This window comes from Zingiber officinale, chromosome 8A (genome assembly GCF_018446385.1).
Source record: "Zingiber officinale cultivar Zhangliang chromosome 8A, Zo_v1.1, whole genome shotgun sequence".
In the NCBI taxonomy this organism is placed as follows: Eukaryota; Viridiplantae; Streptophyta; class Magnoliopsida; order Zingiberales; family Zingiberaceae; genus Zingiber; species Zingiber officinale.
The window spans coordinates 49,309,407-49,326,883 of NC_056000.1; the positions used below are offsets into that span (position 1 = coordinate 49,309,407).

At 35.9% G+C, this 17,477-nt stretch overlaps 2 protein-coding genes across 4 annotated transcripts; one reads left to right on the forward strand and one right to left on the reverse strand.

The window, feature by feature from the left end:
* Positions 1–9,397: 9,397 nt before the first annotated feature.
* On the forward strand, positions 9,398–13,255 carry LOC122008973. Of its 2 annotated transcripts, none has more exons than XM_042564917.1 (5): positions 9,398–9,534; positions 10,045–10,331; positions 10,408–11,620; positions 11,716–11,862; positions 12,577–13,255. In XM_042564917.1, exons 2-5 carry the CDS (start codon positions 10,275–10,277, stop codon positions 13,062–13,064), a joined length of 1,905 nt encoding a protein of 634 aa, XP_042420851.1. In that variant the 5' UTR covers positions 9,398–9,534; positions 10,045–10,274; the 3' UTR covers positions 13,065–13,255. The 2 variants fall into 2 exon arrangements, with proteins under 2 accessions (XP_042420851.1, XP_042420852.1); XM_042564918.1 differs by having other exon boundaries at positions 9,401–9,534; positions 10,151–10,331.
* A 374-nt stretch (positions 13,256–13,629) lies between these two features.
* Positions 13,630–17,257, reverse strand: LOC122008974 (putative dihydroflavonol 4-reductase). 2 transcript variants are annotated; one of them, XR_006119434.1, is made up of 6 exons: positions 16,938–17,257; positions 15,916–16,044; positions 15,077–15,241; positions 14,441–14,746; positions 14,040–14,245; positions 13,630–13,803 (listed from the first exon to the last, which is right to left on the reverse strand). XR_006119434.1 is itself a non-coding variant. In XM_042564919.1 (5 exons), the coding sequence occupies exons 1-5, from the start codon at positions 17,205–17,207 to the stop codon at positions 14,105–14,107; spliced, it is 1,011 nt and encodes a 336-aa protein (XP_042420853.1). In that variant the 5' UTR covers positions 17,208–17,257; the 3' UTR covers positions 13,820–14,104. The 2 variants fall into 2 exon arrangements, 1 of the variants encoding a protein (XP_042420853.1); XM_042564919.1 differs by lacking the exon at positions 13,630–13,803 and having other exon boundaries at positions 13,820–14,245.
* Positions 17,258–17,477: the final 220 nt, after the last annotated feature.

Sequence of the window (17,477 nt, forward strand, 5' to 3'; positions counted from 1 at the left end):
CAACCTTCGATCAACCGTGACTTGTTAAGACTTCACCACCAAATGTTCGGTCAACCTTTTGACCTACTTGGACTTTGCTAATTTTTCGTTGGACTTCCAATCATCAAGTATGGTTCTCCTTGACCCAGTTGGATTTTTCTCCTGCCTAACCATAATTAGGACTTTACCTTGCTAACGTGTGATCCCCTTAATCCACTTAAACTTCCCTTTGTCTAACGGCAGTTAGGACTTTTCTTTGCGAACGTGCAATCCTCCTTGATCCACTTGGACTTTGTTTGTCTAACCGTAGTTAGAACTTTCCTTGCCAACGTGTAGTTCTCCTTGACCCACTTAGACTTTCCTTGCCAATGTGCAGTCCTCCTTAACCCACCTGGAAACTTTAGCTTGAATCCACTCAAGTTTAGTCAAACTGGTCAACCTTGATCCAGGGAATGATTGCACCAATAATCTATCAAAAATCCTCCCCTTTTTTATGTTTGACAATATGTTTAAGTTAAGCTAACCCATATTAGTTCAACTCCAACTTCATCCCATGCTCAAAGCATGAATTTGGATTTCTAACTTAAACCCCACATTTTCTCCCCCTTTGACACACATCAAAAACTCTTTCCTTTAAGAGTCAATTTTGTCAAAAGAATGCAATGAAAGTCACAAACCTTTTATTGTATCATATGCTCACTCTCGAGCATATATCGCATACTTAACCTTGAGCCTATATCATATGCTCACCTTAGAGCACCCATACATCTACAATGAAGATTTTCAATCTTCCATTGTTTCCCATGCTCATTCTTGAGCACTCACAACAATGAAGGTTATCAACCTTCCATGTTTCAATGCCCCCCCAAAAAATAAATCATGTCTTTTAAGGAGAAACTCCCCCTTAAAACATGTCTCAAACTTTTATTATTGCACCGATAATGACATGGAGCTCCTAAACCTTTAGAAAACCTAAAATTTAAAGTTTTGAGCTTCAAAATTTTATTTTGAAACTAAATCTCCTCCTAAACTCCAAGTTAGTCTTTCTAACCATTCCATTCTTGTTTTCATACAAAAAAACCTTCCCTTAAATATTTATAAATGCATTTCAGAGGGTTAAGGATGATTAACTCAACTAAACGTGTCTTAATAGACTAAAATTAGACCATTTAATCTAAAATTAGCCTTCCTAATCAATTAGTTTTAGCTACCAATCGATTACAACCTCTCTAAATCAATTGAAGTTGAGATTTAATCGATTACAACCACATTAATCGATCAGTAGATAAATTCAGGGGGTGCTTAATTGATCACTTGATAGATTCCGTGAGCCTCTATGTGTTGGTTGCTACTCGGAAAACCTAGAGGTTCCACTGTATAAAAATTTTGTACAAAGGTCTGAATCTTTTCTTAGCTACCATGTGTTCTTTTAAATTAAATTTTGGATCGCCTGCGGAACTTAACACGTTTGATCCAAAACTTAATTTATTTGTTCTTTTAGGTTTAGACTTGGATCTCCTGCGGAACTTAACACGTTTGATCCAAATCACTTAAGTTATTAATTCCATTAAATATAATTTCCATAATTGGTTCCCAGTACTGACGTGGCAAGGCACATGACCTTCTTGGATATGGGAGCAACCACCACCGACTAGACAAAACCTTTTATGGAAAGCTAATATTTAATTTCCTAAAATAACTTTAGGTTAACCGAAAGGAACAATCAAATCACAAGGAAAAGAAATAAACATAAGAACACTACATCGAAAATAAATTCGAAATACTAGAATCGTAAGCCTCTTGTATTTGGTATTATTTTCAAAAATAGCTAGTATGATGCGGAAGGGAAAAATTACTAGTTATACCTTCTAGAAAGACCTCTTGATCTTCTACCGTATTCCTCTTCTAACCTCGGACGTTGTGTGGGCAACGATCTTCCGAGATGAGAAACCACCAATGCACCTTCTTCTCCTCCTAGCTAGGTTCGGCCAAAAACAAAAGAGCTTCACCAAGGATGAAGAAAAAAAAACCACCAACCAAGCTCCAAGGGATGCAAGTTTTCTCTCCTTCTTCTTCTTCTTCTCCAAATAGTATCTGGCCACCACAAGAGCTCCAAGCCAAGGAGAGTTTTGGCCACCACAAAGAGGAAGAGGGGAAGAGAGGATGGCCGGCCACACCAAGGAATAAGAGAGGGAGAAAAATAATAGAGGTTGTTCACCCTTGAAGGCACCCCCACCCCTTCTTTTATATTCCTTGGCTTTGGTAAATTAGGAAATTTAATTACAATAACATTTCCTTAATTTTCCTTGACATGAATTAATTGAGAAAAATAAAATAAAATTTCCCAATTAAACTTATAATGGTCGGCCACATCATAGAGAGACAAATTAGACAAGTTTCAATCAACAAATTAAAACTTCCTTATTTGTTTCCGGAAATTTTAAAAATAAAATTTCTCTTCAAAAATCCCTTCATGGTTGATAAAAAGAAATTTCTATAATTTTAATTTTTTAACATGTGAATAATTTTCAAAGAGAAAATAAAATATCTTTCCAATCTACAAATAAGGAAAGAGATCTAATCTCTTTCTTTAATCTTTTGTAGACCCTTTTAAGAGAGATATTTTAATTTTAATTCTCTTTAATAAATTATAACTTCCACATAATAAAAATTAAAATTAAAATTCTTTTTAATTTTATTATGGCCGGCCCCCTCTAGCTTGGGTTCAAGTTAGGGCCGACCACCCATAAACCAAGCTTAGGCCGGCCCTAGCTTGATTCCCAAGCTAGTTTGGCCGGCCCCCTTTAGGTGGGTATAGGTGGGTATAGTACTCTATAAATAAGAGGCTACGATAGGGACCGAGAGGAGGAATTGGTTTTGGTCTCCCGATAAAATTAAGCATCCCGTGTTCGCCCCGAACACACAACTTAATTTTATCAATAATAATTCATTCTACTAGAGAACTATTATTGAACTACCGCACCAATCCCAAATTACATTTTGGGCTCCTTCTTATTATGAGTGTGTTAGTCTCCCTGTGTTTAAGATGTCGAATGTCCACTAATTAATTGAGTTACTGACAACTCATTTAATTAATATCTTAGTCCAAGAGTAGTACCACTCAACTTCATCGTCATGTCGGACTAAGTCCACCTGCAGGGTTTAACATGACAATCCTTATGAGCTCCTCTTGGGGACATTCTCAACCTAGATCACTAGAATACAGTTTCCTTCTATAATCAACAACACACACTATAAGTGATATCATTTCCCAACTTATCGGGCTTATTGATTTATCGAACTAAATTCCACTCATTGATAAATTAAAGAAATAAATATCAAATATATGCGCTTGTTATTATATTGGGATTAAGAGCACACACTTCCATAATAACTGAGGTCTTTGTTCCTTTATAAAGTCAGTATAAAAGAAACGACCTCTAATGGTCCTACTCAATACACTCTAAGTGTACTAGTGTAATTATATAGTTAAGATAAACTAATACCTAATTACACTACGACCTTCCAATGATTTGTTCCTTTCCATTTTGGTCGTGAGCTACTGTTTATAATTTATAAGGAACCGATAACATGATCTTCTGTGTGTGACACCACACACCATGTTATCTACAATATAAATTAATTGAACAACTACATTTATCATAAATGTAGACATTTGACCAATGTGATTCTTATTTCTAGATAAATGTTTATACCAAAAGCTAGGCTTTTAGTATACATCCTAACACTATGCTCACGGAAATGACCTTTAATCGATTGACCAATCGATTCACGCCTGGGTGAATCAATTTCTTGATCAATTGACATTTTTGAATTTTTCTGATTTCATTTTCAGACTGAAATTCAGAAATCCCTAAATAATTTTATGATTTTCCAAAAATATGAATTTTTATGTATACATTATTTATGTCATATACTATTAGAGAAAAATAGTTTTCTACAAAACAACCCCTATTTTCAAAGATTGGCACAAAATTAGAAATCATTGAAAACTTTAATGTTTCACTTCACTCTGTGTCTAACTAATCAATAATGACTCTTATCAAAAGATAGACTTCACCAAGATTTTCTAAAATGATTCTGAAATGATTTTTAAAATATAATTTTCAACCATATTCCTTAGGTTAAATGCACATGACTTGTACACTACCTTTCCCAATGATTGGACTTCTTATAATCTATATTGTTAAAATGAAACTTAAACTCAAAAAGATATACTAAATCAACACCTTGAGTTTTATTCATCCTCCTAACATCTCACCTGTATCTAGTGTGTCTCAAAAACACATACAAGTCAAGCCCATAGTTCTTGTGAGATGTATAATAGGTTTTCCTTAAAACTAAGAGATCATACATATCTAATTAGACACTTAAACTTTGATCATCCAACTTAAGATGCCAATTGATACCATTGTTATTAATTACAAGGAATTTTAAAATAATACATGAAAATGATTATGGCATATATCAAATGCATATTTTTCTAAAAGAAAAAACTATCGTGAATAATGATGTATCTATGACATTACATATGACATTTTTCATAAACATATATAAATACTAAATATGATGTCATGACATATGATAGAGATACAATCATGGTAATTTTAGCATAAAGGAAATACCTAAATTATCTAAGTATCATTAATTAATCACTAAATTTAAAAATAATCCTTAGTTGCCCTATCTCCTAAAGAAATTGCCAAAATCCTAACTTGACATTTCTTTGACTTCTAACCTAATTGTGTCAATTTAATTAGGTCTAAATTTTTAAATTTTTGCACATTTTACTCTTCTAAAGAGTAAACATTAATCCTTCATTTTCAAAGTGTAGTGATACCTTGAAGATACACCAAAGTATCAATTTCACCAAGGTTGGGTTAACTACCCTTCCAATTAGAGTTGACACTCTCTAAATCCAACTAGAGTATAGAGAACACACTCTTATAAACTCAAAATCTATCGACACTTCTTGGGTGCTCTAGATACTCATTAGGGAAAACTTCTCTTAATACTTTTCTAATGACCTTCTTAGACTTCTTAGAAGTCATGATCACACTAGACTCCCACAGTCAACTCTAGGGATAACTTCCCTTGTGATTTTCTTAATGACTTTCTTAGGCTTCTTAGAAGGCTTAGTCACACTAGTCTTTTTAAGGTTACTTCTAGGGATAACTTCCCTTGTTACCTTGACTTAACTCCTAAATCTAAGGTTAGTTCCATAGTTATATGGAACTCTATGGTATGAGGACACATTCTCTTTGTCTTTGGTTTGTAACCCAAACCTCTTTTGTCATTGATTGACTCTTGCCTATCTATCCCTAGATCTTATTTATTTTACCCCTTAAAGATATTTTCTATTCTTTTAAGAGTCTTTTTCAATTTATCAAGCCTTAACCTCAAGACTTGATTTTTTTCTCCTTAAATCCTTAAATTTAGATTTTTCTTGATTTCTTTGGGCATTTTTATTTTTAGGCATATACTTAAAATCCTTAGAATTCTTGCCCAAATTGTTATCTACCTTTCTAACCATAGATATCAGGTAGTCCTAGCATAAAATAATTTATAATTAACCCTAAGTTTTTCATGTTTTTATTTTTATAATAAATAATATTAAAATGATAAAATTTAGATTTAACATGCTCTTTATCATGACACAAAGAAATATCATTAATTAATGGTACCTTAATGTTATTATTAGAAACTCCCCCTCGACTTGAGCTTCCTCCTTTCTTCTTAGTTGGATCTCTTCCCCTTGGACATTGGTTCCAGCAATGTCTCTTTTGATTGCAAGAAAAACACACAATCTGCTCCTTATTTTACATACCATGGAGCCAACCTCCTTTGACTTCCCCTTGCCCTTGAGTGTCACTTAACCCTTCATTTTGGTCAACTTTGGACACTTGCTCTTGTAGTATCTATTTTCTCTACACTCAAAGAAAATGATATAATTTTTATTTTTACAAATTAAAATTGTTATACCTTCTTTGTTTGTAGGAGTGACATATGATCCTTTTTCATTTGACTTGAAAGTAGATGCTTCTTCTTGCTTTGATGTAAAAGATTGACGCTCCCTCTCAATCCTTGAGATGAATACCTCTATAATATCCGCCTTGGATGTTGAGCATCTCTCAACTTCCGAATCTTCATATATATGATACAAAGAGTTTCCCTCTTTGTATTTTGCTTCACTTTGCCTCGAGGTTAGATCTTTATGAAGTTTTGCCAATTTGCTTTAAAGCTCCTTAGCGTCTTGAAATTCTCCAACTTTGCACAATATGGTGCTTGGTAATAGATTTACCAATAATTTGATTACTTTGTCATTTGGTTTGCACCTCTTGATTTGTTCCTCATTCCATTTCTTCTTCTTGAGGAGCTTTCCCTTTAAATATCTGGGGCATAAAAAGCCTCCACTAGAGAAAACCATTGATTAAATATCTTGGGGCATAAAAACTCTCCACTAGAGCAAACCATTGCTCTATCTCCATCATGAGAAATTTTTCAATCTTTGATTTTCAAAGGTTAAAACTTCCAATGTCAAATGGTGGAGGTGCTCAGATATCGTATCCGAATCCATCTGTAAACTCCATCTTTGAACTTAAGCTATTTGACGAGGAATCTTTGATTTTGAAATTAGGTTTTCAAGCTTCAATGTCTTCTTCTTCTTCTAGCTCGTTGCTTTTTGGCGATTAGTCCAATGAAGAGCGACTTTGCTCTGATACCATTTGTTAGGACACTCAAGTGAGCTAGAGAGGGGTGATTAGCTCTAATCGCTTCTTCAATGATGAGTTGCAATAGAAAATATTTAAAGTAATGTTAACACTCGAATTTACTTAGTATCCACCTCAACGACATGACCAATCCAAGGATCCATACAGAGTATACTCTCTACTATGAAAACACTCCTCAGAAATACTCTGGAGGTAGAGAGACCTCATACAAGCTCACAAATAAGAAATATAATGCAAACAAGAAGAAAAATACACAATATAAATGAAAACCTTACTTGCTTTCTTGTAGTTTGTAAACGCCTCTTGATCGGTTGAAAAGTGCAACAACACTTGTCTTCCAAAGCTCAAGGATTGGCGGTGAAGAGAAGAGTAGAAAAGTTACGTTTGAATCTTCATCGACGCCTTTATATCCCACGGATTAGGGCTCCTAATTAATTGACGTTACCCCCAATCGATTGCCATGTCAAATCCGAACTCATCCAGTCATCCAAATTTCGTAACGACTTTTTTCTTTGTCACTTAATCGGTTAGTCAATTGATTACCGACTTTTTTAATTGATCACCCAATCGATTATGAAGCTCACTGTTCGTTTGCAAACTTCTCCCAATCAATTACCCAATTGATCAAGCTCTCACGAGGAAGCTACTGCGCTTCACTAAAAACTCCTCTTGATCGATCAGCTGATCAATTAAGAAGTTATTGATTGTCACGAAGAAATGCGCTCAATCGATCACTTGATCGATTAGTATAGATCTTAATAGATTAACCAATCGATCTAGCCACCTTTTGTTTTGCGAACTTCTTCTCTCACCTGATCGATTGAGTTTGACCTTAAATGATTGCTCAATTTATCTGAGCCCTTTCCGCTTTGCGAAGATATGCTCCCAATCGATTAGATTTGGCACAATCTATTACCTAATCAATCGCCCAACCCTAACTCACTTAACCTTAATCTAGGGTTCCCTTGCCCAACTTTCGACCAACCGTGACCTATTAGGACTTTTTTATTAAGTGTTCGGGCAATCTTTTAACGCACTTGGACTTTGTCAACTTCTCGTTAGACTTTCGATCACCAAATGCGGTCCTCCTTGATTCACTTGGATTTTCCTCTTGCCTAACCGTAGTTAGGACTTTACCTTGCCAACATGCAGTCCCCCTTGATCCACTTGGACTTGCCTTTGCCTAACCGCAGTTAGGGTTTTTCTTTGCCAACATGTAATTCTCCTTGATCCACTTGGACTTTGCTTACCTAATAGCAGTTAGAACTTTCCTTGCTAACGTGCGATCCTTCTTGACCCACTTGGACTTTCCTTGCCAACGTGCGGTCCTCTCTGACCCACTTGGATTTTTCCTTGCCTAACCCTCGAGTTAGAAGTTGTCTTGCCTAATCTCTAATTAGGACTTTACCAATCAAGTACCGATTCTGCTTGACATACTTAACTTTTCTCATATATTATCTAACAATATATTATCCAAACATGTTTTCTATAAAATATTGTCCAAACATCGAAACTGAATTCACTCAAATTTAGTCAAACTGGTCAACCTTGACCTAGAGAATTATTACACCAATAATCTTTCAACAAAATATTCAATTTACACCGATTAATTATAAGATAATTGATCCAATCCTATAAAAATTTTATACTAACTATCAGAATAAATGCACTTGCAAAAATAAATTACTATATGTTCTTTAGAGTTACTCGAAACTATTTAGTCAAAACTAATTAAATATTATTAGAACAAATTTAATTAAAAATTCTATAAAATCACTAGGATATAGAACAACTATAATATAAAAGTTAGCTATCTGATATCAATTAAAAAAAATATAATATTAAATATCTTGACGAATTAAGGAATAAATTCCTCTTAATAGATGACTAATCTAAGAACGTTAGATTTATGAGTCGTATAGGACCGGATGAATCATTTTAAAATTAATCTATATAAATTAGATATCTAATGCCAACTAACAACTAAAAAAAACTACAATATAAAACAACTGATTAAAATTATTTACTCCTTGTTAAAATAGATCTAGTTAAAATCATTATAATAACGTTGATAAGAACATTAGCTTTTGATATTTTTAAAATACGAAGCGTCGTTCAATATTTTTATTAATAGGATATTCTTTTAATGATAATAGAAATAAAGATAATTGTTTGTTTTTTTTTTGCTCTATATTTTATCATGAAAGAAGTTACCAGATGAAAGCAGTTGTCGTCTATCGTTTCTTTTTTAAAATTTCAAACAATACAAATAAACAATGTCTATTTTTTTTAAGGTTGATAATCATATATATCAAACTTACATTCGGAAATAAACTTTCTTATGAAAAAAACCCTATAAATTACCGAATAAAATATTTTGGATCAAATTAATATATATTTTCTCGTAGTGTTTATTTCCTTACTTGGTAAAATGAAAAGTTTTAAGAGTTATCTCAGTATTAGGCAAACGAGAAGAGTGTTTTCATAAAATGCGATAGCATTTTAGAAATAACTCTTGTTTTCTCTGAGTTTCAATTTCTAAGGGCATGTTAAAGAGAGGGTGTATTTTAGGTGGTAAAATGAAAGATCTCAAAATTATAAGGGCGAAATACAAATTATTACTATACGGGAAGTGACAGTTCTCTGCTGGCTATTTGTAGACGCCTCCGCAGCTCCACTTTGCCTCGTCGATCAAGCGGCCGCTTCTTCTCTCTCCCTCTTTCTCTCTCTCTATCGAAAGCACAGACGCGGTTCTATCGCTTGTTCTATCCGGGGAAATCTTCTTCGACTGCTTCGGATCGAGGTTCGCAACTTAGCATTGCTATTTTCGTCAGCCAGCCTCTAAGCGTTCTGCCGATCTCTTTCTTTTTATCGCCTTTCGTCTGCTTCGGCTGCTTGGTTGGACAAAGATTGGATTTCGGGTAGATTTTGGTAGCGAAATATCTTCCTCTTTCTTTCACTTCGCTTTTGATGCTGTTTGGTTTGCCGACTAGTGGATTTTTCTCGATTATTTGACCGATTTCATCGAAAAATGCGTTTTCTTCTTCCCTCCTTGATGTCCGTTTTGATTTTGTCCTCGATTCGTTCGAGAATGTGTTTCTTCTTCTCTGTTTTGTCTATATTAAAGCACTCAGGTGCTCAATTCTTATCATATGGTAGCATGCCGTTACTGAAAACAAGACCACAGTTCAATGTCAAAAAGGGTTTGGATCATGAAATTAACAATAAAAACATGATATTTTGGTTGGTAATTCTCTGTTTTTATTTTCACAATGGGATGGGAAATGATTTTATGATTCGAGTTCGAATGCAGTGTAGAGACAATATAAAAGATGGCTTCCAAAAGGATAGCTAGTTTTCAACTCAAATTCAATCACTCTGGCCGGCACTGAACTGATACCTCGCACTTCTCTCTGAAGGTGTGGGTTGAGGAGGACGCCAAAGAGACATAAATAGTTTGTCTCCACAGGGCTGTTCGTGAACATAGAAGAGAAGAGAAGAGAAGAGATTGGCTTATTTGTTGATCTATTTGTACCTGCGAAGATGGCAAGGTTCAATTGCTTCTCTAGTCTTCTCATCCCAAAGAAGAAGAAATCTGATGTAAAGTTCAACCTTTTTATTCCTATTTCTAATGGTTTTTTAGTAAAACTTTCTACTGATTCTTAGTTGTTTGTAGAAACCATCTAATCCACTCCATGTCAGATGGTTGAACAATATGAGAGATTTGCGAGCTAAACCAGAATTAGTTCATCCTCTTGATAAGGGAACAAAGGAGGCATCTTTTGAGGTAAAAAGCCCTTTGACTAAATTGAGTAAAAGCAAGGATGGAGCTTTGACTAAGAATCCAGCAGTGGTTGAGGCAGCTTATGAGGGAGGTGATGAGCACGATGACGTTCAATCAATAAAGAAAGACTTCTCTGTCATCGATCTCCATGCACTAGCTGGAGAGAAAGGTGAACTTGAATCACCTGATTTTAATCATGAATGCAGCAGTATCAACGTGAGGAAGAATAACTCACAGAAAAATGAAGGGATCACTTCTGAGACGCTGATTGAAAGTGGACATGTGAGTGATCCTGGAATGGGAAAGACAATGTCTTTTGGGGGCTCTCCATTGCTGAAGCGATCATGCTCCATGATTGAAAGAAAGAGAAATTGTCAATTGCCTCCTATATCACCTTCCAAGTCTCATTCCTATGGAGATCTGAAGAAGTTGTCTGGACATGGCATAGAATCACATGACATTTTAGGCAGCCCATTATCAGTAGTGACCTCTTGCAGCGCTGACAAGGTAATTCTAAAGAAGAAATCTTCAAGTCAGGTGCTTCCCTCAAGAAGTAGAAAACTCTGGTGGAAGCTTTTTCTTTGGAGCCATAGGAATCTCCATAGGATCTCGTTCTCAAAACCAGAAAGGAAATTCCTTCCAGTAGTAGCCTCAAACCAGAAAGATGGTTACTGTTCCGATACACTCCAATCAAGTCCTACTGTTGACATAAAGAAGAAGAAACCAATGGAAGAGCCTCATGTTATTGCTGGTTTATGGCCTCAGAATCAATGGGTTGCTTTTTGTGCAGAATCATCTTTAGACAGAGTTAGTGCTTGGGTCCATAGTCTGGAAGATGGCCCCTTTTTCCCAACTGACAATGATGATATATCAGCTGGAGCTAATGGTGAGATAGCTATGGTTAAGGCAGGGGAACATTCACAAAAGAACCATGCTCACACGAGCAAGCATGCTTCGGAGGAAATTGTGCAGGCCAACAACATCATTAAGTCTCTCAATTCTTTGCATTCAGTAGCTCATATTTCAGGTATGGGCTTAAAAGTTATACCTGCAATTTCAGCGTTTACTAGCCTCCGAGAAGTCAATTTATCAAACAATTTCATAGGTATGAGATTGCAACCTAATTACTAATTTTGTTCTCTCATCTTCAGTTCTAAGTACTTCATTATCTGCTTTTAACTTGATTGCTTTTACCTTCAGTTCGTATTTCTCATGGATCATTACCTAAGAGCCTGCATACACTTGACTTATCAAGGAACAAGATTTCCGCAATCGAAGGTCTCAAACAGTTGACGAAGCTAAGGCTACTAAATCTAAGTTATAATAGAATCTCGCATATTGGCCATGGTAAAATCTTGTCACTTCATCTTTTAGTTTTCTAGCAAGAACAGATTCTTATGTTCTTGAACTCTGCCATGTCCTTGCTTGTCAACCTAAGAACAAAGCTTTTTGGATGTTTCTTTCTGCAAACGAACGAGTATTGAATTCATAAAGTAGATTTGAACTCAAAAAGTACTTTCTGTTCTTGAACTGTGCATGGAACAAATTTCTTGAACTAATTATTTTCAAGAATACTGAATATCAAAGCCTAAATGGATCATTTACGTACCTTTGAGCTGATATTGCTGTTTTAATTCTCTTTGCTGTTAATACAATGATAAGGAATGTTACTAAAGATGACTTCTTTGCATAAATCCTTCCAAATAAAATGTTGATCTCAGAATAGCATCACAAAATTGACAATTTCACTCAAAATAGTATAAAAAAAAAAGAAAAAGACTAGCAATTGAACTAAGATTGTTATTCACTCGAAAACTCAGTTCATATGAGCAACATTTGCAGCAGCCAGTTATTGACTCCAACATGATTTAGTAGTTGATACTAATACAACAACATCAACCAAGTCTTATCCCACTAGGTAGGGTCGGCTAGTTGATACTAATGCAGTACTTCCTAAATAGACTTTTGCTTAACAAATAAATAACATTTCAGTGATGTTACCAGCAATCCTTGAAAAGGTCAGCAATTGTAAGTTTTTTTTTCTTTTTGCCCTTTTTGCAGGACTGTCAAATTGCATTATCATAAAAGAGCTATACCTTGTTGGCAACAAGATCAGCGAAGTGGAAGGACTCCACAGGCTCTTGAAGCTCAGCGTTCTTGATCTAAGCTTCAACAAGATCACGACAGCAAATGCCTTAGGCCAGCTTGTTGCTAACTATAATTCCCTCTTGGCCCTCAACCTGCTCGGGAACCCAATTCAGACTCATATTGGGGATGACCAGCTCCAAAAATTTGTCTGCAGCCTCCTCCCCCATCTTGTCTACCTCAACAAGCAGCCGACTAAACCCCACAGATCTAGGGAGGCAGTGACCGATAATGTTGCCAAGGCTGCACTTGGGAGCATTGGCTGGAACTCCCGGAAACGGCCAACAAGGCATGCAGTATTGAATTTAAGCTCTCCAACTAAGGGAATCACCAATGGGAGTGAGCAAAAGAACAAACGCAGATCAAAAAGCAGGCGGCAGCACTCATTTCTGACACGAAAATAACTGCAAAATATATGAAGACCCTAAATCTTCCTGCATGTTAATCTTCAAGCATGTATGTTACATAGGCTGTTTTGACTTCAATCTGAACAATGCAGCTCAACACACCTCTGGGAAATCTTCAAGCAAATAAAGATTTTGCATGGCTCATGTACGTTTGACAATGAACGAAGAGCACAATGCAGCTCAACACACTACTGGGAAATAATGCAAGGGATTGGTCTTTTTTATGTTCTAGAAATCGAAATGGCTTGTCCCATTTCAGTTCGTGTGTGTATTGCAGTGTCTTTTTAGCTTTTCAGTTATATTCATCATCACAATTGCTATAATATCTGAAACTTGATACTCCATTATGCAAAACTACGGTGTGTGAATTAGAACCTACAAAAATATGCCACTTGTGTAGAATGATTCTCGAAAGCGAGGACAACTCTGCCCCATTTTATTGTTGTTGCTTTATTAAGTTTATAAGATTTGATTTCTTTGGGTGTAATGTTTCATTTTCTTAATACAAGCTTTAACTTTAAAATATAAATTAATAATTGATCATAAGCTCAGCCACAGGACACAATGATCACGTAGACTTAATATATTGAGGGCCAATATTACATCTGGGAGAGTTCATATGAACAATACTCAAAGACGACACAATAACCACAAATTATGGTACAGTGAACCACTTGTTAGAAATGAACCACAAACTTATCCGCTCATCATGCAGCCAAAATGCCTTTTCTTCAAACTATTTCAACAAAAGCTTGTCACAAATCAGTCTCACAAGCCAATTATATCCAAAGCAACATGAATCATTCTTATGAAGGGTCTATTGGAAGTTCTAATGCCTCTTAAAAAGACAATAAATCACAGACATTTGATTTTGGGTCTTGGCGTTGGTTTGTTCTTAACAAAAGGGATTTTGCATTTCCGAAGGATATGAGAGAAAAATAATACATGCATTTAAACCGACAAAGAACTTACTGGCTCAGTATGTTGCAAATTCCATTTGAACTCACAAATCTGTATGCTGGCAAGTAATTACCAACTCAGTATCTAATCATCCCTGATGCTTTGAGCCCGAGAAGCATCTCAGACAGCCCTTCGTTCAAGTTTCTCGGGCTATATCTCAACTCCTCTTTGGCCTTATCACACGAGTATGCCCATTGATGTCTCAACACCCTCACAGTCTGCAATAGAAAGTAACAAACAAATTAAACCAGTGTAGGTGCTTCTAGTTTGGACATGTACTGGTTATATTTGTCATCAAGCTGAAAATACATGTTTTTTACTATATTAAAAGTGAAAGCACAGTTAGATCTGTTATGCTTATGCAAGATTTATCAATTAACAAATTAATTTTCAGGATTCTGATTAAGACGTACGGGGTAGCTGATGAGTGGAAGCTTTCCTGTGATTCGAGAAAAGAAAACAGATATAAAGCCATAGATTTCTATTATGCCCAGGGGGATGTGGAGATATGGCTTGCTTGTTTTGGTGATGGCTGCGGCCTTGTCAAAGACTTGATTAAGTGATACGTTTTCTCCGGTGAGCAAGTAGCGTTCGCCTAGTCGTCCCTTATGCATAGCTGCAACATGTCCACTGACCACATCGTCGACATGGCAAAGTGATTCCCTATCATTCCCATCACCGATATAACCAGGTAGCCTCCAATTAAAACGCTCGATCAGCTGCAATGGCCAAAAGAAGGGTGGCATTTTAGATATTTTGTACTTAAACTTGAAGGCACAACTAACTGTTAGAGTTTATGATTCGGTGTGACGTATGAGGTGCAATGTGAAGGTGCAGGGTTGCAGCCCCTGCAGTATCTACTACTATTAGTATTATTATTGCACACATATTTATATATAGGTAATTAAGATTTCACAGTTATGTGATGTAAGCACTAATTCTCTTGTTATCTATTTTCATTATTATTGCTACATTAAGCATCATGATACCTAAAAGCATAACACACCATCGTCAAGCCAATACAACAATGCATGAAGAATAACACTTACTATTCGTGCAATAACATTTCCAGCTGTAAGTTTCCCGGGACCATAGATGACTCCTGGGTAAAGAAGAACAATTGGTGTCCCATCAGCTGCAGCTTGCAATGCAATTTTATCTGCAACAGCTTTAGACTTTTCATATTCTGTGCAAAATGTCTGTCCTTGATGTATCTGCAAATACAAACATAAAGAGATAATTCTGTCATCAATTCAAAGGCATACACAGTAATGCATTTCTGATCACTTTAAACTTTTGAGATTCCAATAAAAGGGAAGCGTGACTTATTACAATAGATATGTACAATTGTTGACTACTTAAGACCATTCATTTATTTGAATGTTTCAAAAAATTGATGTGCAAGAATCATGCTACTAAAGTGTTATATCTCCTACCAGAGAATAAATAACTACATGAAACATTGATGCAAAAGTTCCTAAACCATTTTTAGAAGGGATTATTTGAGCCACATTCCTAGTTTGCCAAAGAAGGTAAGGAAAGAGGGATGACAAAGGGTTATGCCATCAGAACCTTCTATTATAGATTGCTACAAGAGATCAAGTAAAACTCAATAAATTGGCTTTGATTGTGTGACAATTCAAATGAAAACAATTTGTGTGCTGCTCATATAATCTCATCCGAGTGAATACTTTTTTCAGCAACATAATGTCATTGCATATAATTAATATAATGTTGTAAAGAACTACATAACAGGTATAATAAGTACATAGTATTTATTAATGACACTGCGTATAATTAATATAATGTTAATTTGAACCTGCAAGAGAAATCTGAACAACACTAACAGAATGTGAATCTGGATTGGTAAACTAAAAACAATGAATACCTGTTTCTCATCTGCAATGTAGCCATCAGTTGGACCAAGAGCGAAAAAGGACGATGTGTATATAATCTTCTTCAGTGTCTTTGTTTCTTGAAATGCTCGCAACACATTCTGTAGACCTCCCACATTTACCTACATTTGAGAAAGGGGGAGTTATTTTACTGCTCCTGTAACCAATATATATGTGTCATTCTATAACCAGCACTGTGGGAAGGATGAATTAGATCAGTTCCATTTAGGATGCAGAACTTTAATATCGATATTCCAATGTATCTCATAAAATGAATTACATGCATTTATAGACTCAGCATAATCCTTTTAAACAACTACTTCTATTTAAAATATAGGTATGAAAATAGGTATGCCATAGACCAATTGAGTGACAGCAAAAGCACTTCAGATGACTTAAATTACTAGATGTTGGGCATTTCTTTGCCTGAACAAGTAATAAAAGGGTGGGATTTAGAGGTACTTTGGACTACTTGGCATCAATCAATTTCTCCGCTAGAGTGGAATAGGTGATGGGACCTCAAATCATGAACTTCTAGAAAAGTCTTTTGACTTTCACATATTCTCATTCATACTTTAAATTTCTGAACATGTTCTTCAACACTTGATCACACAAGTCCTTCGACCTTGGCAGCAAGCAGAGCTCTCACACTATGTAGAAATAAAATATTGTTATTGAAATCTACTTCACAAGAACAATTACATGTATTTATAAACTCAACATAATCCTATAAAGCGTGACTAATTCTACTAAATATCTATTTTTTAAAAAAATATAGGCATAAGAATAAGCATGCAAAACAAGTTATATCTTTTATTTTATCTAACATAGGAAATTTCGACAGCTAACTCCTGGCAATTCACATAGATTAATCTCTAAATTTGTCTTAGAAGAGCTGCAAAAGGATCGTCCTTTTATCTAGAGTTTGACCTTCTCATGAATAGCTCAATTCATTTAATCGATTTTGTATGGAAACCCCAAAATTCATTAAAGCTTGATGAGGTTTTTTGCTCACTGTGAAGAATCTGGAAGGGTCGGGCAGCCAGGGCTCGACGAGCGCAGCGGCATGGAAGAGGGCGTCACAGCCCTGGAGGGCATCGACGAGAGAGGGTAGGTCGGTAACGTCCCCGTAGGCGAGCTCAAGCGCGGGGTACGAGAGGGGCAGGGAGCTGAGGTCGCTGCTTCGCCGCACGAAGGCACAGACGGCGTGGCCCTCAGCAAGGAGCCGGTGGCAGAGGCGGCCGCCGAGGAAGCCCGAAGCTCCCGTCACCAAAACCTTCCCCATTTCTTGCTTCGCACCTTTCGCACGGAGACTCAGCCCAGATACACTTGTACGCATACAATTGGTGGGGAGCGGTCCCCACCTGTAAAATACATAAGGACATGACTCCCCACTAATATATGTCAATAGTCCTCCTGATTTGTAAAAAATGGACTAGAAGATCATCTTCTTCAAGGACGATCGTAATTTAGTATTAATAAAATTTTATTTTTATTTTTTATATTATTATTTTTTAATAATAAGTGCTTAAGCCTTCACAATGCATCACAATTA

Bases quoted from the DNA above. Each gene is read 5' to 3' on its own strand.
- LOC122008973 (XM_042564917.1), top strand. From the start codon at position 10,275: ATGGCAAGGTTCAATTGCTTCTCTAGTCTTCTCATCCCAAAGAAGAAG. The intron at 10,332-10,407 runs GTAAAGTTCAAC...AGTTGTTTGTAG, and splicing joins CAAAGAAGAAGAAATCTGAT to AAACCATCTAATCCACTCCA. The intron at 11,621-11,715 runs GTATGAGATTGC...TTTTACCTTCAG, and splicing joins TTTATCAAACAATTTCATAG to TTCGTATTTCTCATGGATCA.
- LOC122008974 (XM_042564919.1), bottom strand. From the start codon at position 17,207: ATGGGGAAGGTTTTGGTGACGGGAGCTTCGGGCTTCCTCGGCGGCCGC. The intron at 16,045-16,937 runs GTGAGCAAAAAA...TCTCAAATGTAG, and splicing joins ACCCTTCCAGATTCTTCACA to GTAAATGTGGGAGGTCTACA. The intron at 14,246-14,440 runs GTACGTCTTAAT...TTTCTATTGCAG, and splicing joins TTCCACTCATCAGCTACCCC to ACTGTGAGGGTGTTGAGACA.